This window comes from Asterias amurensis, chromosome 3, assembly GCF_032118995.1.
Source record: "Asterias amurensis chromosome 3, ASM3211899v1".
Classification (NCBI taxonomy): domain Eukaryota; kingdom Metazoa; phylum Echinodermata; class Asteroidea; order Forcipulatida; family Asteriidae; genus Asterias; species Asterias amurensis.
The window spans coordinates 15,028,358-15,050,777 of NC_092650.1; the positions used below are offsets into that span (position 1 = coordinate 15,028,358).

Genomic DNA, 22,420 nt, shown 5'->3' on the forward strand with positions numbered 1-22,420 from the left:
CTTAATAGTACAGTATTTAGAAATGTTTAGGGTGTTATAAAACAAGTATTGACTGCTTTTACTCGTGCAGTGGTTTAAACCATGACTCTTCGCCGAGGGAAAGTAGAACGCTCCGGGGATCACCTCGGGAGTCAAAGTTTTAACCAGAGCACTCGAAGCAGTCAATATTTTTATATTACCGAAAGTGTCCAATGACTTTAAACAGTACGGCTGTTATGAAACTTAGGTAATACCACATTAGGACTATAATTTAAAATTAACTTCTCAACCTTAAAATCGGAACCCACAAATTGGCAGCCGTAATCCCTCTGGCGGTACAAAGGTACACTTCAAAAGTACGGTTGTACGCTACACAGAAGTGTAACTCAAAATTAAATACTTTTAAGCCTGAACATGGGCACCCAAAATTCGCCCTGCCACCCCCTCCCCCCACCACACACATACACACAGACACAAGAAAGCTAGCTGTGCGATTGAACTGATATTTTCTTCAAGAGATCACACAGAAGTTGGGAAGTTGTTTGATGATTGTAAGGAGCCTGCATTCCCACTGCGCATGTTTTGTCTATGTTTCTAAACTGACCACAAAACAACATGCAATGTCAAATTACGGCTAGAAAAAGTCACGCCACTAATCCGTGATTTTCTCGCACGCAAAAACTGAAAAGGGAAGGCTGTCGCTAATCAACATCGACCTTATCGCAAATACTCGGCACCCACGCGTTTACACACGTGGACTGAGGTGCATGCTGGTCTAGCTAGCAAGCATGCACAACATTCAGCGGTCAGCTCATGCGCAATGGGGTATTTAGCGATATTGTCTGGTGGGAAAACGCCCTCCAGTGACCCTTTGTTGTTTTCCACAAGACTGATTGTTACCTGCCGCTGGAAACAAGACACTGTCAGTGAATGATTTGACATCAAGCGGTTGACTTGTAGATTATGACTCCTCTGCAGCACGCCGGGGTTGTGTGTGTTGGGTTTTAGCTGTTTGCTTCGTGAGAACTTTGAAATAATTTCCAAGATGCTCTCGACGATTACCAACCGCGTTGCGCCGTCGGATAACGACCGGCTCCACTTGAGTGAGAGGAATCCTTCACAGCAACCGTCCGATACAATCAGCCGGACCTCAATAACCACACCCGGTGGGGAGAGGCAAAAGATGAAAACGGCTTTAGAGAAGGCTACGAACTCCAATAGTAACAGGCGTGATATGGTAAAGATGTTGGCTGTTATAATCATCCCCCTCTTGGCACTGACGGTCATGTCGACCCTATCGCTAATAAACACCATCTCCAAACTACAAGACTCCGAGAATACGCTCAAGGCGATCGACTCGAGTGTTCAGACAGGTGAGGTCATCCAGGCCATACAGGTCGAGAGGGGCCTGACGGCAACCTACGTGAGTTTTAACGGCACCGATGTGAGCTTGGTGAGAAAACTGACGGAGCGCAGATTGACGACGAGCATAAACATCGACAATTTAGAAACATACAGACCGTTAAACGTCTCCGGCGTATACTACAGGACCAAGAATGACCTTATCGATGCCATAGAGGCGTTCAGGAATACTGTTGATGACAAGAGAGGTAGCTTAAACACCGCACAAACCATTAGATTTTATACGGAGATTAACCAAGAGTTTCTAAAGCAAGCTTTGACGGAGAGCACCAACCTTAAAGAAGGAACAATATGGCCCCGCATCGTCTCCAAAGACGGTCTGCTACAGCTCTCTGATCTGTACGGGATTCAGCGTGCACTGGGCAGCAGTTTCTTCGCTGGATGTTCCTTAAATGATGCCAACATGGAGTGGTTCACGAACATAGTAACAAGCAGCGACTCTTATAAAGTGACAACATTTTCATACTCCCAGTTCGCTGCGGTCGAATTCGCGGTACAGGAACGGAACTCCTACCCATCCGGTATCCACATTGCAGAAATGCGCGATGAAATCAAACACGGAGCTGATCCTTGTGTGACTCACGGGAAAGTAGTAGCCTCACGAATGTCTCAATACTGGTTCGACAACATGACCAACTATATTGAGATCATCTCCGACGTTCACGATAAGGAAGTCGCATTTATCCGTAACACTATCGACGCGATTATTTCCTTCGCACTCCGGGATGTGATCCTCAACATCACCGTGCTGGTTCTGACCGTCTCCGTCTCGCTGTCCCTGGGTATCTTCCAGCTCGTCCAAGCCAAGCGTCTCATCGGGACGATCGGTAAGTACGCCAGGGGGCTCAACCAGAAGACAAAGGAGCTGGCCGACGAGAAACGCACCACGGAGAAAATTCTCTATCAGATGATGCCCCGCAGCGTGGCCGAGCAGCTCAAACAAAAGAAGTCTTTCATCGCGGAGGAGTTCGATGAGGTGACTATTTATTTCAGCGATATCGTGGAGTTCACCACTCTTGCTGCACAGAGCACACCGATGCAAGTCGTGGAGCTACTCAATGACTTATACAGGTAGGATAGGCATATTATTTGCACTGACTGCTTATTTAAAAACGTCAATATTGTTATCAAAATGAATTTAAAAAAAAGGAGCCTGAATGAATAAATCATTGAACAAATTAATAATAAGACAAGGCAATGACACGTTCATAAAACACAGTCAAGTCGTCATAACGTTAAAGGCAGTGGACACTATTCCTCAAAATAATTATTAGCATAACCTTTCTTGGTGACGAGTAATTGGGAGAGGTTGATGGTATAAAACATTGTGACAAACGGCTCCCTCTGAAGTGACATAGTTTTCGAGAAAAAAAGTAATTTTCCACGAACTTGATTTCGAGACCTCAAGAACTTGAGATACACCAACTGTGAAGGCTAGTCTTTGACAGTTACCAATTTTGTCCACTGCATTTAAGTGTTTTTTTTTATTTCTTTTCACAAAACATCGAACATCTCAATTTTCTTTCTCTCACTATAACTTTATAATAGCTCAGACACTTAAAAGCCCGAATTCTGTTTACTTTAGGGTTCTGAATGTTTTCCTTAGTACACAAACTTACTTGGTAACGAGCAATCGAGAGCTGTTGATAGTACAACATATTTTGCGCAAAACGGCTCCCCCTGAAATAGTTTTTGAGAAAGAAGTAATTCTCACTATTTGAACCGAATTCGAGTCCTCAGTTGAGGTCTCGAATTCAAACTATCTGAAAGTTCACACAACTTGTGCGACAAGGCTATGTTTTCTTCCACTATTTTCTCGCAACTTCGACGACCAATGACTTCAAATTTTCACAATTGTTATTTTATGCATTCGTTGAGATACATCGAGTGAGAAGACTGGTCTTTTGCAATTAGCAGAGGTGTCCAGTGCCTTTAAATACAGTAAAAGTAAGCTCAGAAACAGACTCATCATGATTAACTTTACGCTGGTACCCTGGACCTTTCTGGTATTTGTCATAGACCAGTCTTCTTACTTGGTGTATCTCACCGTTTGCACACAAAATTAACAAACCTGTAAAAAAATTAAACTCAATTGGTCGTCAAAGTTGCAAGATAATTGCAATGAAAGAAAAAACACCATTGTCACACGAAGTTATGTGCTTTCAGATGCTTGATGTCGATACCTTAAATTCTAAATCTGAGGTCTCGAAATCGAATCCGTGGAAAATTACTTTTTTTTTTCTCGAAAACTACGTCACTTCAGATGGAGCCGTTTCTCACAATGTTTTATACTATCACCCTCTCCCCATTATTACTCGTTACCAAGTAAGGTTTTATACTAATAATTATTTTTACTAATTACCAATAGTGTCCACTGCCTTTAAAAACAAAGTACGCACACACAGAAGTTGCTCTGTAAAACAGAACACCCAAACCGCCTCGCAAAGTTCACCGATGAATTGTTGTAACCGACGCGCTGCATTAGCGCTACATTGGGACGAGGAAATTGCCAATGCCGCTGATCAGATCGCAGGGAAACCTCCATGAATATAGTCATTGAAAAACAACAAACACGTCAGCGCCATTCTGCATCGATGTAAGGAACAATCCTAAACTAACAAAGGCAATACATGGGTATGTATTAAACATACTTAAACAAAAAGTCCAGTACAAAAACATGTCCCTTTATGGGGGGGGGGGGGGTGAGGGGTACACTTCGTCTATGGAACAGACTTGAAACTAGGAGACCAGTATCTCGCCAGTAATTGTCATACTGTAGGGTCAATGTACACCGCTAATTGAGTTGAGGAAAACACTGTGATATCTTACCGAGATAGCGATAGAAGATTATGCCTTTTTTTTCGTTTTATTTTTGCCGTTTCTTGTTTCTTCTATTTAAAAAAAATATGCAAGGTTGTTCTATTTGCAAAGTAATGTTTTCTGATTTTCACGGTGCTTTGGGGAATTGGTTCCAATAATATCAATGCCCCTAATGCAAAATTACGCTGTAGTTATCTCCTTGCTGCACTCTACTTAATGAGTTATACAAGGTTCACAAGATTGTCCAACTCTCCCTCTCTCACTCTCTCTGCTCATTGTAGCTTCCACATCAGAATAAACCACTGAAAAAGCCTTCACCCATAAAGTACACTTCATTATGTTCAGGATGTATGCAGTGCGCACTTAATGTTATATATTGACGAGGGGAGATCAAGTGTTCAAATAGATTGACATCGAAGGTCTATACTCCTCGTGGGACACCTTTATTTATAATTTTCTTTGGGCCAAAATACAATATTAGAAAATATGTTTCGCGTCCCCGCCCCTACAGAGACCTTTTTTTTCAAACAAGAAAAACATCCTTCTTATTTTTCCAAACAAAAAAATATATATACATTTTAACGATCACAGAATTATCATTATTGGGACTATTTTTTTTGTACAGAGCCGGCTACCTTTATAATTTTTTTGCGCGGTCATTACAAAAAAATGTCCCTCCTTCCTTTTTTTCAAAAAGACAGGACGCTAAACATTCTTTTTTTTTGTTTTCTTCTTTTTTTTTTTTTTTTTTTTGGGGGGGGGGTGTTTTTGTTTGACTTAGACTAAGGTCTCATCGACGATTCAAACTAAATTATATTATAAAAGTTTGTGCCCCAAACAAGGATTGTTCGCGCAATAAGATTCGACAAGGAATGAGAATCAGGGTGTATAATGATTGGTGAGCAAGAAGCATCTAAATACAATGTAACTAAAAAGATTTATTGATGTGTGGCTTTCTTAATGGACGATTATTCCCTTGGTAATAACTCCAATACAATATTTACCATAAAAACCTTACTATCGTTGAAGCACTGCTGTTATATTAAAGACGCAGGACACTATTGGTAAATGTCAAAAACCAGTCTTCTCACTCAACACATGCATAAAGGAACAAACCTGTGAAAATTTGAGCTCAATTGGTCGACGAAGTTGCGAGATAATAATGAAAACAAAAACACCCTTGTCACACAAAGTTGTGTGCTTAAATTCTAAACTTGAGGTCTCGAAATCAAATTCGTGGAAAATTGCTTCTTTCTCGAAAACTATGTCACTTCAGAGGGAGCCGTTTCTCACAATGTTTTATACCATCAACCTCTCCCCATTACTCGTCACCAAGTAAAGGTTTTATGTTAATAATTATTTTGAGTAACTACCAATAGTGTCAACTGCCTTTAATGTCGCATAACATTTTGAAAAAAGAAAAACGACTCCGTTCTAAGAAATTTGGCTTAAGAGATTAAAAAAAAAAATCTGAGAATGTCTTCATGCATGATGAACTAGTCTTGCTACGAGAGCTCATGCAATGCAGTTTATCTACTATTTTTTATATAAGTAAGTCTTTAAAGGCAGTGGACACTATTAGTAAATGTCAAAGACTAGCCTTCACAGTTGGTGTATCTCAACATATGCATAAAATAACAAACCTGTGAAAATTTGAGCTCAATCGGTCATCGAACTTGCAAGATAATAATGAAAGAAAAAACACCCTTGTCACACGAAGTTGTGTGCGTTTAGATGGTCGATTTCGAGACCTCAAGTTCTAAATCTGAGGTCTCGAAATCAAATTCGTGGAAAATTACTTATTTCTTGAAAACTATGTCACTTCAGAGGGAGCCGTTTCTCACAAAGTTTTATACTACCAACCTCTCCCATTACTTGTTACCAAGTAAGGTTTTATGCTAATAATTATTTTGAGTAATTACCAATAGTGTCCATTACCAATAGTGTCCACTGCCTTTAAGAGATTTAATAATAACAAAATCTGAGAATTTCTTCATGCATGATGAACTAGTCGTTGCTACGAGAGCTCATGCAGTTTACTATTTTTAGTATAAGTAAGTCTTTAAGTGCTATCATTAAAGTTTGGTATTCCTGCATGAAACAATTCTCATAATAAGGGAATCTTTTCATGCATGGATAAAACACAATATTATGTAGTAGAATTACGGACTGTTCTAGCTGCGCGAGCATTTACTACATTTATCTTCGGCAAAACAAATCTGAAAGAGGTTAGACTTTAATAGTTTGGGAGCTTCCGATATGAAATAATTATTTAAAAAATAAAATAATAAAAATTAAAAAAAAAAAACATTTTGAAGAATTTTCGAGTATAACTGATGAAAACTTCTCGCAGTTGTAGACGTTTTGACCTTCAGAACAGTGACGTTTCTTTGCACGTTCTTTTTAGATTTTGACATTTCAATAAACAAACCTCTCAACCGTAATCAATTTCCGTTTCCAAGTTCAATTTCCGGTTCAGTTTCCAAGACCAGTTTTTCGTTTTGAGTTCTTAAAGGCACGATTGATTTGCAGTTAAGATCAATTTTAGCTCTAATTCTGAACTCGATCTCAGGCTTAACTAATTTCTCAACCCCACCATCTTACCTCTTTGCTTATTGCAGTACATTCGACAATTGTATCGACATGTATGATGTGTACAAGGTGGAGACGATAGGTGATGCTTACATGGTGGTGTCGGGTGCCCCCCAGCCCACGGACTGCCACGCATGGGAGATTGCGTGCATGGCTCTCGATCTACTCAAAGAATGTCAGTTGTTCCGTATTCCTCACATAGCGACGGAGAAGTTAAGTCTGCGGGTTGGATTACACACAGGTAATTTTATATTTTTATTTAAAAAAAACTCTCAAAAAATGGAGAAGAAAAAAAGTATATTAATTTTGGTTTTTACCCATGAACCGACGTGTGTTAGCACTGTATACTCAGCACTTGTGTCCAGTGTCTTTAACAATTGAAGTTATTCTTTCTGTACATTATCTACTTCAATCTTGTTATCAGATCAGCACAGGCACAATTGTAATCATAACAAAATCTATGACTTGACAGAAGATCTCTTTATCAAATAAGTTTTCCCGCAGCCGCAGTTTTTTCCTACAATCGTAAATCATAGAAGAAGTCATGTGGCAACGATATCTTCCTATATTGAGAATTTGACAGTTTATAATGTTTTGTATGAAGTAATTGTGTTTACTGGCTCGGCATTGGGCTTGACTTCTTTACAATTAAATAAACGAGTCATGACTAAGTAACGTAGCATTATATACAAGGTCATCCTAGAATACAGTATAAGTTGAAGAGTTAAGTAGAAATTTTGCAGCTCGGCTATTAATTCCGGGAATATGCATTGTCAGTCAGAGTGCTGATGTTAAATTGTCCGTTAAGGACGAAGTGGCGATCTTATAATTCTACCAAATCCAAGGCAGATCCAATAGTGTCTAGTGTCTTAAAAGTCAAGTTGCGGCTACAACATTATGCCGGCCTCTGCTTTGGCATCCTAGCAAAAATTTAGTTTGTTAACTTTCACAAACATATATGGGGTTTCCGGTAACACCATTTGATGTTCTGTATACTTGTCAGGTAGAGTTTGTTCTAAAGAGAACTGTCTTGCTATAATATTCCACAACCGCGGAGTAGATTTACGGATTTCGGGAGAATTCTCAATTCTGAAAAGAACTGTCTTGGTTACTAACTATCACCTGTGTGAAGGAAGCGAATCGGCTGGGACTATACTACTTTAGCTTTAGACGATGTGACCTATGTTTACATTCAAACCGTCCGTTGTTGAAAAAACACTGTATACGTCATGTTTCGCTGGGCAAAAAGACACGTAGCCATGGTACGAGTGCGTAAACTTTCTAGCTGGCTGCCAAAACACAAAGGTTTTGCCCGGCTGTATGCGCGCGAATCATGTTATGGTTTTCGTGTGACGTCAGAGGTCACATCGTCTATAGAGGGACATTTTTAACGTCATTATCGCGGAGTGAGCTCTAAAAGGCAGTGGACACTATTGGTAATTACTAAAATCATTAGTATCATAAAAGCTTACTTGATAACGAGTAATGGGGATAGGTTGATAGTAAAACACATTGTGAGAGACGGCTCCCTCTAAAGTAATTTAATTGTCTACGATTTAGAATTTGAGGTCTCGAAATCAAGCATCTGAAAGCACACAACTTCGTCTGCATTGGTGTTTTTTTCTATAATTTTTATCACGCAACTTCGACGACCGTTTGGGCTCAAATTGCCACAGCTTTGTTATTTTGTGCATATGTTAAGATACGCCAAGTGAGAAGACTTGTCTTTGACATTGACATTTACCAATAGTGTTTACTGTCTTTAATTGGTCTTAACGTTCGGACTAGCTTATTCAAGAAGATGATTACATGATGATACCTCACCATGAAATGTTATGAAAGTGGATGTAGTGTGCGATTTACGTTAAAATAATCTTCTCGTCTGATTTTAACACCTAACAGGTCCATGCGTTGCAGGGGTAGTGGGTACTAAGATGCCGAGGTATTGTCTCTTCGGGGACACCGTAAATACTGCCTCAAGAATGGAGTCTTCTGGAAAAGGTAAAATTATCTCGGTTGAGCAACTTAACTCCACTAACCCTTTCCGTTCGTTCTTCGCATTTTCAAATGTTATGATCTTGAAACCATGAAACTTCCAACCAGAGTATTATCTCGGCAATTCAAAGTTTGCCAAACTCCATCGCTACAAAAATTTACTTAAGAAGCAACGTACTTTCGCGAAAAGAAACTCGGTTTATCATTGAGGCAAGTGGCTCCGCCGTCTCAGTGTTCATGGATAAATTCTTTGTCAATTGTTCTTCTTTTTTTGGTTAGTGTTTTCTTTTTGAATTTACATAAATGTTCGAAAAGTAAAAGGAAAACCACGCAATTTTGAGGCAAATTTGTGTGGATCATTATATTCTACCTTTAAATCATCTTTCTAATCATATGCATTCTATAACAAACGGTTACAAACGCTTTTTATAGACCAACTCGGCCGATCCAAGGCAACGTGTTCCTTTAATTCCGATACGCAAAACCACGACCGGGTACGGAATAATATACCTGTGGACACTCAGGTCCGAGTCGTTAAGGGCGTTGACCCTTTGTAGACCATTTTGGCCATGATATGAATCCCTACTCACTTGAATGAAGATGTACGTACAATAAATTACCTGTAGAAGCTTCAGCTTCGTAGTCCTAACGTTTCTTTTTTTTACTAAGAACAAAAGTGAAAACCACAAAGCAATGTTTAAAGAAGGGTCGCGTAAATCCGTCGTGCATGCTAAAACAAGTCATCAGCCCGCTATGAGACTAATTTTGGTTCGTGAAATTGTTATACACATTATTTTTATGAAGCAAAAAACGACAGCACCTCATCAGCAAGGTAAATGTTTTTAAGGAAGCCTTCTTCTATCATTATCTTCAAACTGTGTGAGTTTTATGTACATCTGTGGATGTTTATATTCCTCGCGATAGACCTACTTCTACTGCTCCCTTTACTACTATTCGCATTTAACGACTTGTTAACGAGTCTAGCCGCCACTCTCACTAAACGACTTGTCCACAAGTCTAGCCGCACACCAGGGCCCAATTTCATAGAGCTGCTAAGCACAAAAATTTGCTGAGCATGACATTTCTCCCTTGATAAAAACAGGAATGTCAACCAAATTTCCATGCGATTTTCAGGACAATCAAACAGCAGCTGAACACCAACAAGAAGCAACATGCAACGAATGGACATTTAGTTGGTAATCCTGTTTTTATCAGGGAAGAAATTTCATGCTAAGCAAATTTGTGTGCTAAGCAGCTCTATGATATTGGGCTCTGTTTGGAGACAGAAACCTAATAGTGTTGGTTTGGAGTCTGATGGCACGTCATCAGTGATGTAATGACAAATCTGTAACAACCAATCTGTCACGAAGTTTTTAAAACAACACAGTCTAAATAAAATAAACACAAAGACAAACCCTCAATCAGTAATACGATCTCTAAGAGAAAATTCAGTGAAGATACACAAACAAAGTGTATCTATTTTGAGAGCACCTATTTCTACAAACCAAATCAAACACTGCGCTTTTTTTTTTCTACACAGACACTTTTAGAAATCCCCTGCTAGTGAATGTCACTGCTGTTTTTCTTGCCGTCGTCCCGAAGAAGCGACCTACACAATCTTAAAGGAACACGTTGCCTTGGATCGGTCGAATCGGTCTTTGAAAAGCGTTTGTAATCGTTTTAAATAAAATGTATATGGGTAGAAAGATGATGAAAAAGTAGAATTCAATCATCCACGCAAACACGCCTCAAAATTGCATGTTTCCTTTTTAAACACGGTCGGCCATTTATGGGAGTCAAATTGTTGACTCACAAATGGCCGACCGTGTTAGTTCGCAAAGTTAAAGGCATTTTATAACAACTCGTCCGATCCAAGGTAGCCCTATATAGGACTCTTTCTATTTACACAGTCACTGTAGTACAAAAGGAAAGTGTAAGGCCACCAGGGCTAGATCCAAGCCAACGTCTTCCTTTAAAATAACATGACAAACTGGACAACAAATAATGACCTTACCCTATTGTGATTGTTGTTTATGAACATGATGTTGGCAAACCTACTTATAATAACATATGGAATTGATGTGATCCTTTCAAATCCTTGTAAATTGGATTTGAAATGCATGTTGTTATTATATGAGAGCCAGTGTAATTTGTTATTACTTAGAAATACTTCTCATCTTTTGTTTGATTTGTGCAAGGCATACCAGTCTACAGGCTTTTGCTCTTATCAATGGGTCATGTCTACATACAGCTTCAGTCTTTTTCAATATCATAGTGTTTCTTTTTGAATGTATGGAAATCACAAATAACTAAAAAAAATTGACGACTGCATGTGTTATACATCTAGTTTGTCAATTTTATAGCTTGTTTAAAGACAGTGGGCAATACGCAAAATAATTATTGGCATAAACCTTACTTGGTGACGAGTAATGGGGAGAGATTGATGGTATAAAGCATTGTGAGAAATGGCTCCCTCTGAAGTGCCATAGTTTTCCGAGAAAGAAGTGATTTTCCAGGAATTTGATTTCGAAACCTCAGATTTAGAACTTGAGAACTCGAAATCAACCATCTAAACGCACACAACTTCGTGGGACACGGGTGTTTTTTTCTTTGCATTATTATCTCGCAAGTTCGACGACCGATTGAGCTCAAATTATTAAAGACTGGTCTTTGACAATTACCAATAGTGTCCACTGTCCCTTAATTTAAAAATTCAGCCTGAGGCACTTAACATATCATTATGCTGAAGAGGATCGAGGTTGCCTTGCCAAGAGCTTATACTGAACTTTAGTTACAAAACAACAATGTAGTTATCCCAGAGGAAATCGAATTGCGATTTCCACTTGTGATTTTACGGGGAGAAATCATCAAAACAGACGCGTTTGAAATCTAAATAGTAAACATGGCTCTCTTGCAGCGAGCGTGTGTGAGTAAAACGTGGCTAACTGCAGCTGAAATTTTTACCACGGTATAGTATACAACAAAACTACAAATGAAGCACAGAATTGTCGTCTGTGAAAAAAAGTATGAAAATGTATTTCCTGAAAAAACATACATGACTCTTTGCAAAGTTGTGTCGACCGCAGACGACGGAGGTTTTTTTTACCGATTCGCCGCTACGCAACTACCTTTAACCTTAAAGGGACACACCGGCCGAATTGGGATATTTGGGCTACAAAATAGACACTAAGAAATGCATTTAACGGGTTTCCAGGAATGAAGAAGAACAGTCCCTAAAAAAAGTCATCAAATTTGGCCGTTTTTGAGCATTTAAAAACAAAAACGAAGGTCGCGTGATTGTTCTAACCAAAAAGTGGTAGAAACATCACGTGATCTTCCAGGTTAGTTTTACTTCCAGCCGTCTAAAAGTAACTTACCAAACCAAATTTAAATCTTTTTTTTACAACATTATTAGTGAGTAATTGACGAAAAAGATCATGTATTTAAATTATCGCTACAAAATGTAAATAATGGTGAAAAATCTAACGTAATATTCGCATTCAAAGAGTCCGCGTAACGGAGCAATCGGAACGTAGCGTGGAGCAATCGGAACGTTAAGCCTCGGGGCACATCACGTACCGCACATGCCGTGTCTCGTGGGGGGCTGGAGGTGTAATCCCGGGCGCTATGAACTCCCAGCTTGCGGGTCTCGCCGTGAGCTTGGGAGGGGTTGGGAGCCAGACATCAGAGTACATGTTTGTCATCGTGGGTTTGTCAGTCGGTACACCTTGTGTCAAATCCGTTATTTCTTATGATCGCAACGTTCAAATATTATACTCTGTTTGGTTTCATGGCTCCTAATTTCTTTTTCCTAGGAGTTTTCAGGAAACAATAAAAAAAGATTGACGATGTCAAACGTAGGAATACCGCATTTTGTTATATTGACAGTGTTATTGTGTGAGTAGCTTAAAAAAATGTTTTATGTGAAGAAAAAAAAAGGATTAAAACAACCGGATCACCCGGTCGAAAAAAGAACAGGTGAAAAGTAGTTTTGTATAAAAGGTTGAACAAATATTTAAAAAAAAAATCCCTCAAAGCATAATTTTGTCAAAAGAATTGTTTTTAAATTCTGTGAATTAAGTGTTATTTTTGAGATTGTTGAGGTATTATTTGGTTACGTTCCAAGCTACGCAGCTTCTCAGCTACGCTTACGTTCCTTCAAGTTATGCTACAATATAAAAGGTACGTTTTCAAGCCCGAGTCAAGCTACGCTTACGTTCCATATGCAGCTACGTTTACGTTCCAAGATATTCAGCTATGCTTATACCTTCCAAAATATGACGTTCCAAGCTACACTTACATTACAAGTTTTGCTTTACGTTCCTTCTCAAGTTACGCTATATATACAAAAGGTACGCTTTCAATCCTGAGTCAAGTTACGCTTACGTTCCATACGCAGCTACGTTTACGTTCCAAGATACCCAGCTACGCTTACGTTCCAAGATATGCTTACGTTCCAAAAGATAAAATTACGTTCTAAGCTACACAGCTTCTCAGCTATGCTTACGATCCATACGCAGCTACGATTACGTTCCAAGATACCCAACTATGCTTACGTTCCAAGATATGCTTACTTTCCAAAAGATATGGTTACGTTCCAAGCTACGCATCTACTCCATATCCATACAATCGATACACATCATTTAGGTTTGTTACGCTAAAATAAAAAAATACGCTTTCAATCCCGAGTCAAGCTAGGCTTAAGTTTCAAGATTTGCAGCTACGCTTACATTTCAAAATGCATTCTTACAAGGACGCTTTGGAATCCCTCACGATTCCCATTGGGCGCGTTCGTTAAGCTTCCCTGGGTTGTCCCCGGTGTGTGGCGAAGTATTTTTTCCAGGACGAACGTGGGATATGCACACGTTCGTCCTGGAAAAAGAAAACGCCACACACCGGGGTCGACCCGGGGAAGCTAATCGAACGCACCCATAGGGTGCGTTCGTTTAGCTTCTGTGGGTCGTCCCGGTCTGCCCCGGTGCGTTAGAATAGCTTTTGACGTCATTCCATGGGATCAACATGGCTGCTTCTTGATAGAGTTCTAAAAATGTGCGGTTGAACGCCCTCGCAATTCTTGATTTTTGTTTCTCCATGTAACGTAACCAATATGAGTTTTTGAGTGTCGGGTGTAGCATGAAGAGGTGCTATAAACAAAATGAAAAATGAAAAGTGTTGATTGATTATTTAAACATGTTGGAATCCAATCAGCAGGTTGATGAGACAACAAATCATGAGACCGAACTACATGTACTTAATCAATTTCCAATGGGTTTTTTCGAATGGATGTAATTAACGGCTACTAGCGATTGGATCTCGAGGGTATAATTAAAGATCGTACACCTCAGGCACTTGACACAGTTGGTAATATTGTCAAAGACCAGTATTCTCACATGTTTTTTTTTTTTAGGGACACAAAATGGCTTTTATTCACAAGGTCTTGCAACTCTCTCAATGAACAGCTCTGGGGTAGATCAGCCCAGGTTGGACTCCTCCGTTGCAGGCAACGCGACGGAGTCCAGGGTATAAAGGTCCCGTACCATTGCGACATTTTTTTCAAAAAATCTGTGAAAAATATTTCTACCTAACTCACATCTTCCTTGTAGTTTGAACTCCAAGTTCGCATTATGTGAAATTGTTGAATTTGCTCCTTTGGTGTTTATACTTTGTGAAAAGAAAATTGAAATTGGCGCTTTCCGATCCCACGTCGTGCACTAACTTCTGTGTAAATACTTTATTTGCACTGATCACTGTCGGCCTACTATTTGCAGCCAATCGCCATCAACTTGCGTTAACCAAACACTACGCAGATGAATAATAGTCAGCGAGCAATTTACACAAAGCGCAGAACTATGCAATACCGAGCATTGACTTCTTGTTCCAAGACTCCATGTGCTGGAAGCGGTTTTTTTTTCATAGGACTAATGAGGCCACTTTTTACCATAAATTAGCGCATGCTAACCGTCCAAAGAAAAAAATTCACGCGCGCAGCCCACATGTACAAGAAGCACTGTGAAAAAAACAAGATGGCGGCAGACGGCTTTGCTGCTTAGATTTTTTTTTTTTTTTTCGCAAGAAAAAAACTTGGTATTTTTAACCGAAATTCAACCTGAAATTTATAAAAACTCTATTTGAGCTGAATATTTTTACAGTTTTATGCCTCCTGGATTTTAAAATGTATATTGGAGGAGTTAAAGAAGAGTTGACAGCACCAACACAGTTGACGGTGAATAGCGGCAAGATAATGCACTGTACTCAAAGCCATGCGCACTTGGGCTCATCAATTGGTACAAGATGATCACATCGTCAGTGCAGAACTTCGACATATTTTCGGAAATAATTTCTTTCATGGATATATTTGTTAGCTGTGAACTCGTTGAGAATGTAGTGAGGGACACTATGAATATATGAACGGAATTTCAGCTTCTCAAATCAGGTAAAAAATAAAAAAAATTGTAGTCAAATTTTTGTTCGCATTGTAAAGAACCTTTATACCAGGACGTCAGTGCAGTGGGCACTGACTGACGTCCTACCAGGGCTAAGCTCTGGCGTAGATACAACAAGCTTTAAAAAAAAAACATGAGGACGGGACGTCTTCTATCAACCAAAATGTAGACAAAATGCAGACCAATATTAGGAGATATCTTTACGTATCCTGCCAGCACTTACAAGTATTTACAAAAAGGTATATTTCATTGAGGCAAATTAAACTTACAGTTTTGGCTGCAGTTCAGTCGTATCTCGCTGTGGGTTCGAGTTTTGGGTCCTGTGAACGAATCATTTTTTGGCCATACACCATAATGCAGTTGGGTACATACAATAGTGCGTAAAACTGTTAAAGCTATACTCGCAACAACCACGGAGAAAGAATGTCTAGTAAACGATGAACCATCTCTGATCAATGGCCAGCTGTGGTCAACAAAGACACTTGTTCCAATACTTGCCAGTTGTTCTTTTCAGAATTTGTTTAGAAAGTGCAGCATACTTTAAATAACTAAGTATTGCATGCAAAAAAGCAACAATGTGCTACTAAATCACTGGTGCTGGCGGCGGTGATCGTGTTCATTTGATGATGGAATGTTTTAACTCTTCCCTGGTCCTTTATCTATGCTAAAATACGTCCCAATGAGAATATCCCCTTAATGTTCCCATACTTTAACCACGCTTTTTCCATCTTAGTCCCCCCCCCCCCCTCCTACTCGCGCCTAAAATTCTATGAATATTCCCGAGACTCCGCCCACACTATAAGGGTACAATAGGGGGGTACACCATGCTTTATTTTGACCATGGTGTGAAATTCCCCGGTTGTTGGGTAGTCAACCAGCCACACCATCCACAAAAGTGTTGGGTGCACGCGTAAAGGTGTCTCTCCAATCTAGTTTACAGAAACATTGGCGTCAAGGCACGGTTGCCATTGAAGATTAGACTGTTTGGCCTTTGAATGTGTTTAATTAATTGGACAATCAGCTCAATCAGTCATTTTTTTTTTAATAACGAAGCTGTCATGTGTAAGGAAATCAGTGTCTGGTGTCCTTGGCAGATTGGCTGAATACTAAAGCCATGCTATAGATATGGAAGAGTTTGCGGTAACACCATGTAATGACTATCTCTAAATGAGTTGGGGGTGGTTCTGAAAAGAACCGTTGTATTAACTCGACGTTTCGATCAGTATGCTCTGATCGTCTTCTGGAGAAAGAGCATACTGATCGAAACGTCGAGTTAATCCAACGGTTCTTTTCAGAACCACCCCCAACTCATTTAGAGATAGTCATTACATGGTGTTACCGCAAACTCTTCCATATATTATTTCCACCATGCAAAGTTTCAAATCCTACATAAAGCCATGCTATTTATAAATTATGTGCAGTGGCAATAACAATATCGCTATCAACAATAATAACATAAACGTCAACAACAAAAGCAGCAACATGCAACAACAACACCAACAACAACAACGACATCTATTTCATGCTGACATGTACAACAATTACAACGACATTGACATTGACAATGGTAACGACCACGACAAAGGCAATCATTGGTTTTATAGGCCGTTATACTCTAAATGGGAGGGATTTAAATGGAGTGGACACTATTGGTAATTACGCAAAATAATTATTAGCTTAAAACCTTTCTTGATAACGAGTAATGGGGAGAGGTTGATGGTATAAAACATCGTCAGAAACAGCTCCCTCTAAAGTGCCATATAGTTTTCGAGAAAGAAGTAATTTTTTTCACGAATTTGATTTCGAGACCTCTCAGATTTAGAACTTGAGGTCTCGAAATTAACAATCGTAACGCATACAACTTCATGTGATAAGGGTGTTTTTTCTTTCATTATTATCTCGCAACTTCGATGACTGATTGAGCTCAAATTTTCACAGGTTTGTTATTTATGCATACGTTGAGATACACCAACTGTGAAGGGTAGTCTTTGGCAATTACCAATAGTGTCCACTGCCTTTAAACGAAATAAAAGTTGATCATAATTGTAAATAGTGACCAATTCATTTAAAGATTTAAAAAATTAATTTGTTATATTATTTTAATTTTAAATGCTCTTAGTCTAGTGACTGTATGAAAACGGTCGATTTCACAATTCTTGCGAGACGAGATTGACACAAATTTAAGTAGAAGGCACATTAAGTTCACAACTTTTTAAACAGACGCCAAATAATCCGGGGTTTTCAATAAAGGGTGCATTCGTTTAGCTTCCCTGGGTCGACTCCGATGTTGCGTATTGTATTTTTCTTCCAGGACGAACGTGGGCACACAATTACCCCACGTTCGTCCTCGAACCAGGAAAAAATCCCAGACACGTCACCACGTGAGCCTTCCCGTGGTGACGTCAGTGCACCTCGGGCCAGCCCCAAGAGCCCCACTTGTGGATAGGGTCATTTAGGGCTGGCCCGAGGTGCACTGACGTCACCACGGGAAGGCTCACGTGGTGACGTGTCTGGGGTTTTTTCCTGGTTCGAGGACGAACGTGGGGTAATTGTGTGCCCACGTTCGTCTTGGAAAAAAATAAAATACGCCCCATCGGGGTCGACCCAGGGAAGCTAAACGAATGCACCCAAAAACAAATACCACTTTAAACTAACTTGGCTCTCAATAATCAGATTATAGACAAAGAGGATTAACGGTATAATTACTGCCAGAAGGACATTTCTGTTTTTATCAGTTGAAGCGAAACATAATCCTTTTAACATTGCGCTCAAGTATAGTTTGTCTTAAAGTTTTATATAATCAATCTGCCCATTATCTTGGAGATTTGAAGAAGATGCTATTTTTTTTTTTTTTTTTTTTTGCAACGGTTCTAAACCTTGTACCCGTGGCACGGGAGACTGACCACCAATATTTCCGGCGGTAAGTCGCCGTGAATGGATTACACATCCAGAATACATACCGGGAATCACTTAAAAGGTTTTGATGCCGTTGTAGATCAGGGTTTTTTTGTCCGTGACTTGAATTCCTAGTCACCGTGAATGAAGATGTGTGTTTAATTTATAATTTACCTGTAGAAGTTTCAGCTTCATTAATTGCCAAAAGTTGTTGAGAAAAAGATGAACGTTATTGAGCAATTTTCGGAAGGGTGGCGTAAAACCAGTTGTACTGGTTAAAATTCTGGTTAAAAACTGGTTAAATTTCGTCTTTTTAAACGATTTTTTTTTTTTCTAGTTTCTTAGCAAACTACTGCACCTCAGCCAGCATAATATTTAAATTGAAGCTTTTTACCATCATTATATCTTCAAATAATATACGCATCATTTATTAGGCGCTTAAAGCCATTGGACACTTTCGGTAAACAGTTTTGTTCAAAGGCCCACACTTCCTTTATTTTTTCACAACTTGTATATTCAATTTCATACCTGTGAAAATCTAGGTTAAATCGTTCATCGGAGAAGGGAGAAAATAACGGGAAACCCCAACCTTGTTTCCGCACGTTTCGCCGTGCCGTGACATGTTTAAAATAAATCCGTAATTCTCGATATCAAGAATTGAATATTGTTTTAATGTTTTCCCAAAAAGTAAAGCATTTCATGGAATAATATTTCAAGAGAAGTCTTTCACCATTACATTCAATTTAGTTCTCTTTCACCATTACATTCAATTTAGTTGAACAACAGCTTTTGAATAGTCATAATAACCATAAGCGGTACGAAACTTAACTACCATATTGGCAAAACTGCCACAACAGAATAACTTACCAAGCACTAAAATGGGGAATGGACTTGCAACCAAGGACAGGGAAGATGAAAGTGGAAGACGGCACTTGGCACTAAATGTTAATAACTCAAATTAATAAATACCTTGGACGGTTTCAAGTCTCTGATTGGTCAAAACCCGGTCACTTGTGGGAGTGTTACCGGTGGTATAAAGACCGGCTTTGGAAAATAGCGGATAGGTGGCCACTAAATCAGCATACATTGTGTAAAACTTGCGCGTTGCACTGTATCGCACGCTTATTTATATCCCGGTTATATCGACCCGGCTCAGTCCGTTAACAGCGCCAGCCACCAGCCCGGTCATTACCACGCAGTGAAGACCGGGTACTCGCACTGTTATTCCCTAAATAGTTACTACAGGGAAAACTTACTGAGTATTGAGCAGTTTAGAGCTGTTACAGTATTATAACATTGTGTGAAACGGCTTCCTCTGATTTTTCGTAGTTTTTGAGAAAGAGGTATTTCCTCACTAAAGTAATTATTTGAATTGAATAAGAGACCTCTTTCATTCTCTCGCAACTTCGACGACCAATTGAGTTCAAATTTCCACATGTTTGTTATTTCATGCATATGGTGGAGATAAAGTGAGAATACTGGTCTTTGACAACGAGTAAAAGGTGTCCAGTGCCTTTGAACTCGTTTTTTTTTTTTACAGTGTATGGAAGTAGATATACACATGTGATACAGCAAACTATATAACACGTTCACTTATTAATCTAATAGTGCCTCGTCATGCAATGCCTCAAAACACATTTGCCTTTAGGTCTAATCCCCTTGTACCTTTAATTCGGCTGTCCTATTTTCCAAAATTATTTTGGAAAACAGACGTTAATGTCACATAGAGGTGCTAATGATGAAACAAAATCCCCAAACTGCAGGTAATTTTGCTCGCCACTGATTAGTTCCCGTTTTTTCAAAGATTAAATTAAAAAAAAAGAAAAAAAAAAGAAAAAAAAAAAGGGAACTAATCAGCGAGCAAAATTACCTGTAGTTTGGGGGTTTTGTTTCATCATGCCATCTATTAAATTTTAGTATTTTATCCATTTTTTTCCGGTAATAAGAGGAAGGCCACTTTTAATGGTATTTTTTTAACCCAAATGCAGAATGCGCAAAGCAGTTCGAAGTTATGAAACGTGTACCCCGCTGTTTCCATGAACTGTGTAGTGCCACTGTTCCCTGGGCAATGTTGTGGACGTCATAGATTAAAACCCCATAAGCAAAAGAAAATTAATTGGCCGTCAACAGACCGAGCTTCTTTTAAAAAAAGGCCATTATGAAAATGAAAAGATGCCTAATAATTTTATAAATTGAGTTTCGGGGAGCGCAGGGACGTGAAAAAGCTTTGTCACAAGAATTTTTGAACTTACAGTTTTAAGCAGACCTTTTTAGATTATGTCTTGGTTTAGCGGCTTTCTTCTCTACTATTCCGCTAGGGGACGCAATGGCGGCAACAGCACATTCTTCAAAGTCGAAGATATACAATTCCTTAAGTGACCCCTGGTGAAATGACAAACGTTCCGGTCGGGATAAATTGAATTTTGATATTTTTGAACAAGACAGCGCTATCGTTTTAAAGAGTTAGCATTTGAATTATTTTGTATTCATTTGTGTTTTTTGTGTTCGTAAATTGTCAGTTTTATATTTCCCGGGCTCCGTAAAGTGGTCCATGTACTGCGCAATTATTAAGAAACTCCCCAATCCGCTGTAAATTCTGCGTGTTGTTATATATTTCTGGGTTTGTTTGCATTTTAGGATTTGGGCATACTCTGCTCAGTGTCCACTCGCCATTGTTACTGTTAGGTTAAATAATTCCTAATCCCTTTCAACATTTTCTCTTCTTGTAAACTATTTGACTTATAGGCTACATGAAAACATGAACTTAATATAAGACAGCAACAAAAGTAACGCAGCTGTTGTAAAAGCACCTATAATTTATAAACTACTACTCGTATTCTAAAAATGAATACACCAGGAGACGGAATATTTAATTATGGTGATTTTGACACGTTGTTTCTTATACAATCGATCGAGTATGTGTTGAGAGGTGAAAAGTGCACATTTACATTAATATTGTTGCAATAGCTCCTCTTGATATGCTTGATCTCTCCCCTGATTCAGCGTGAAGCTAATAGCGGGAATTTTGAAAAGCGGTTCCTCTTCTTCCTATACGAGTACAAGCCTCACGTGTGAGTAATATCGTACTATGAAGTGCAAAAGTAAGCAGGCCGCGGTAACATGTCGGTTAAAAAGCTCACAGAAATACGTGAAATAAGGTGTTTTCAATAAGCCTCTTTGAGGTATGGCGGACGTGATAGGAGCCTACTGTTTGGTATGGGTGTACACACAAATTTACCCAAACCTAGTTGTAGCATTGTGTCCACCATGAGGTATGGCGGACGTGATAGGAGCCTACTGTTTGGTATGGGTGTACACACAAATTTACCCAAACCTAGTTGTAGCATTGTGTCCACCATGAGGTATGGCGGACGTGATAGGAGCCTACTGTTTGGTTTGGGTGTACACACAAATTTACCCAAACCTAGTTGTAGCATTGTGTCCGCCGTATCTCACAAAGGCTTATAGGAGTTACTACAACAATGGAAATGAGCACCAACATATTGATTCTAAACAATTATTTTGTTCTTTTATTCCAGCTTTGCGGATACACATCAGTGAGGCCACACGGAATGAGCTGGTGGAGAATATTCACAGGTACAAAAGAAAGCTCGTGATCGAACCCAGAGGTTCAACAGAGATCAAAGTAAGTATGGATTGTTTAAAGGCAGTGGACTTCAAAAGAAATAATGTCAAAAGAAATAATGTTTACTTTCTCATTGCTCTTATTATTATGCTAACTAAACACTTATTATACGCTTGTTTTCAGGGGAAGGGCTCGATGCAAACTTATTGGTTGAGCGAAGACCCGACGCAAAACTTCGTCACAAACACTTTGGTCATCTCGCCTGCGGCACGTCACCACTGAAAGTATCGCGAGAGGGCGCTCCCGTCAATTCATTTTTAGAGATGTATTTTTGAAGAATTGCCACGACTTGCTAATAGAAGCCTTTTTGTGTCCTTCTAGTCTTCCCATCGGGTTGAGTTGCATTTGGAGACAAAAAATGGCGTCCAGCAACCACGTGATCAAACAAAACTGGTCATTCTATGGCGCAATACTTTTTACACAGCACTGCTTATAATGAAAGGCTGGATAGCCTGAACATGTGACGTCACACTTCGAGGCTCTTGAGTCACGCCAGTAGAGAGAAACGTCAATTCCCGTCCATAATCACCTTTCACTCACTTTCATGCGCCACATGTAGAATGGTGCATAAACAAATGTGTACATGCATGTACATAGGCCCATATGGTACACACACAGTGCACACTGC

General features: G+C 39.3%; 1 protein-coding gene across 1 annotated transcript; it reads left to right on the forward strand.

The window, feature by feature from the left end:
- The first annotated feature begins 1,024 nt into the window (after positions 1 to 1,024).
- On the forward strand, positions 1,025 to 22,014 carry LOC139934495 (uncharacterized). The gene is made up of 5 exons (XM_071928749.1): positions 1,025 to 2,472; positions 6,843 to 7,054; positions 8,716 to 8,814; positions 21,686 to 21,792; positions 21,916 to 22,014. Exons 1-5 carry the CDS (start codon positions 1,025 to 1,027, stop codon positions 22,012 to 22,014), a joined length of 1,965 nt encoding a protein of 654 aa, XP_071784850.1.
- The last annotated feature ends 406 nt before the right edge of the window (positions 22,015 to 22,420 follow it).

Bases quoted from the DNA above. Each gene is read 5' to 3' on its own strand.
- LOC139934495 (XM_071928749.1), top strand. From the start codon at position 1,025: ATGCTCTCGACGATTACCAACCGCGTTGCGCCGTCGGATAACGACCGG. The intron at 2,473-6,842 runs GTAGGATAGGCA...TGCTTATTGCAG, and splicing joins CTACTCAATGACTTATACAG to TACATTCGACAATTGTATCG. The intron at 8,815-21,685 runs GTAAAATTATCT...CTTTTATTCCAG, and splicing joins AATGGAGTCTTCTGGAAAAG to CTTTGCGGATACACATCAGT.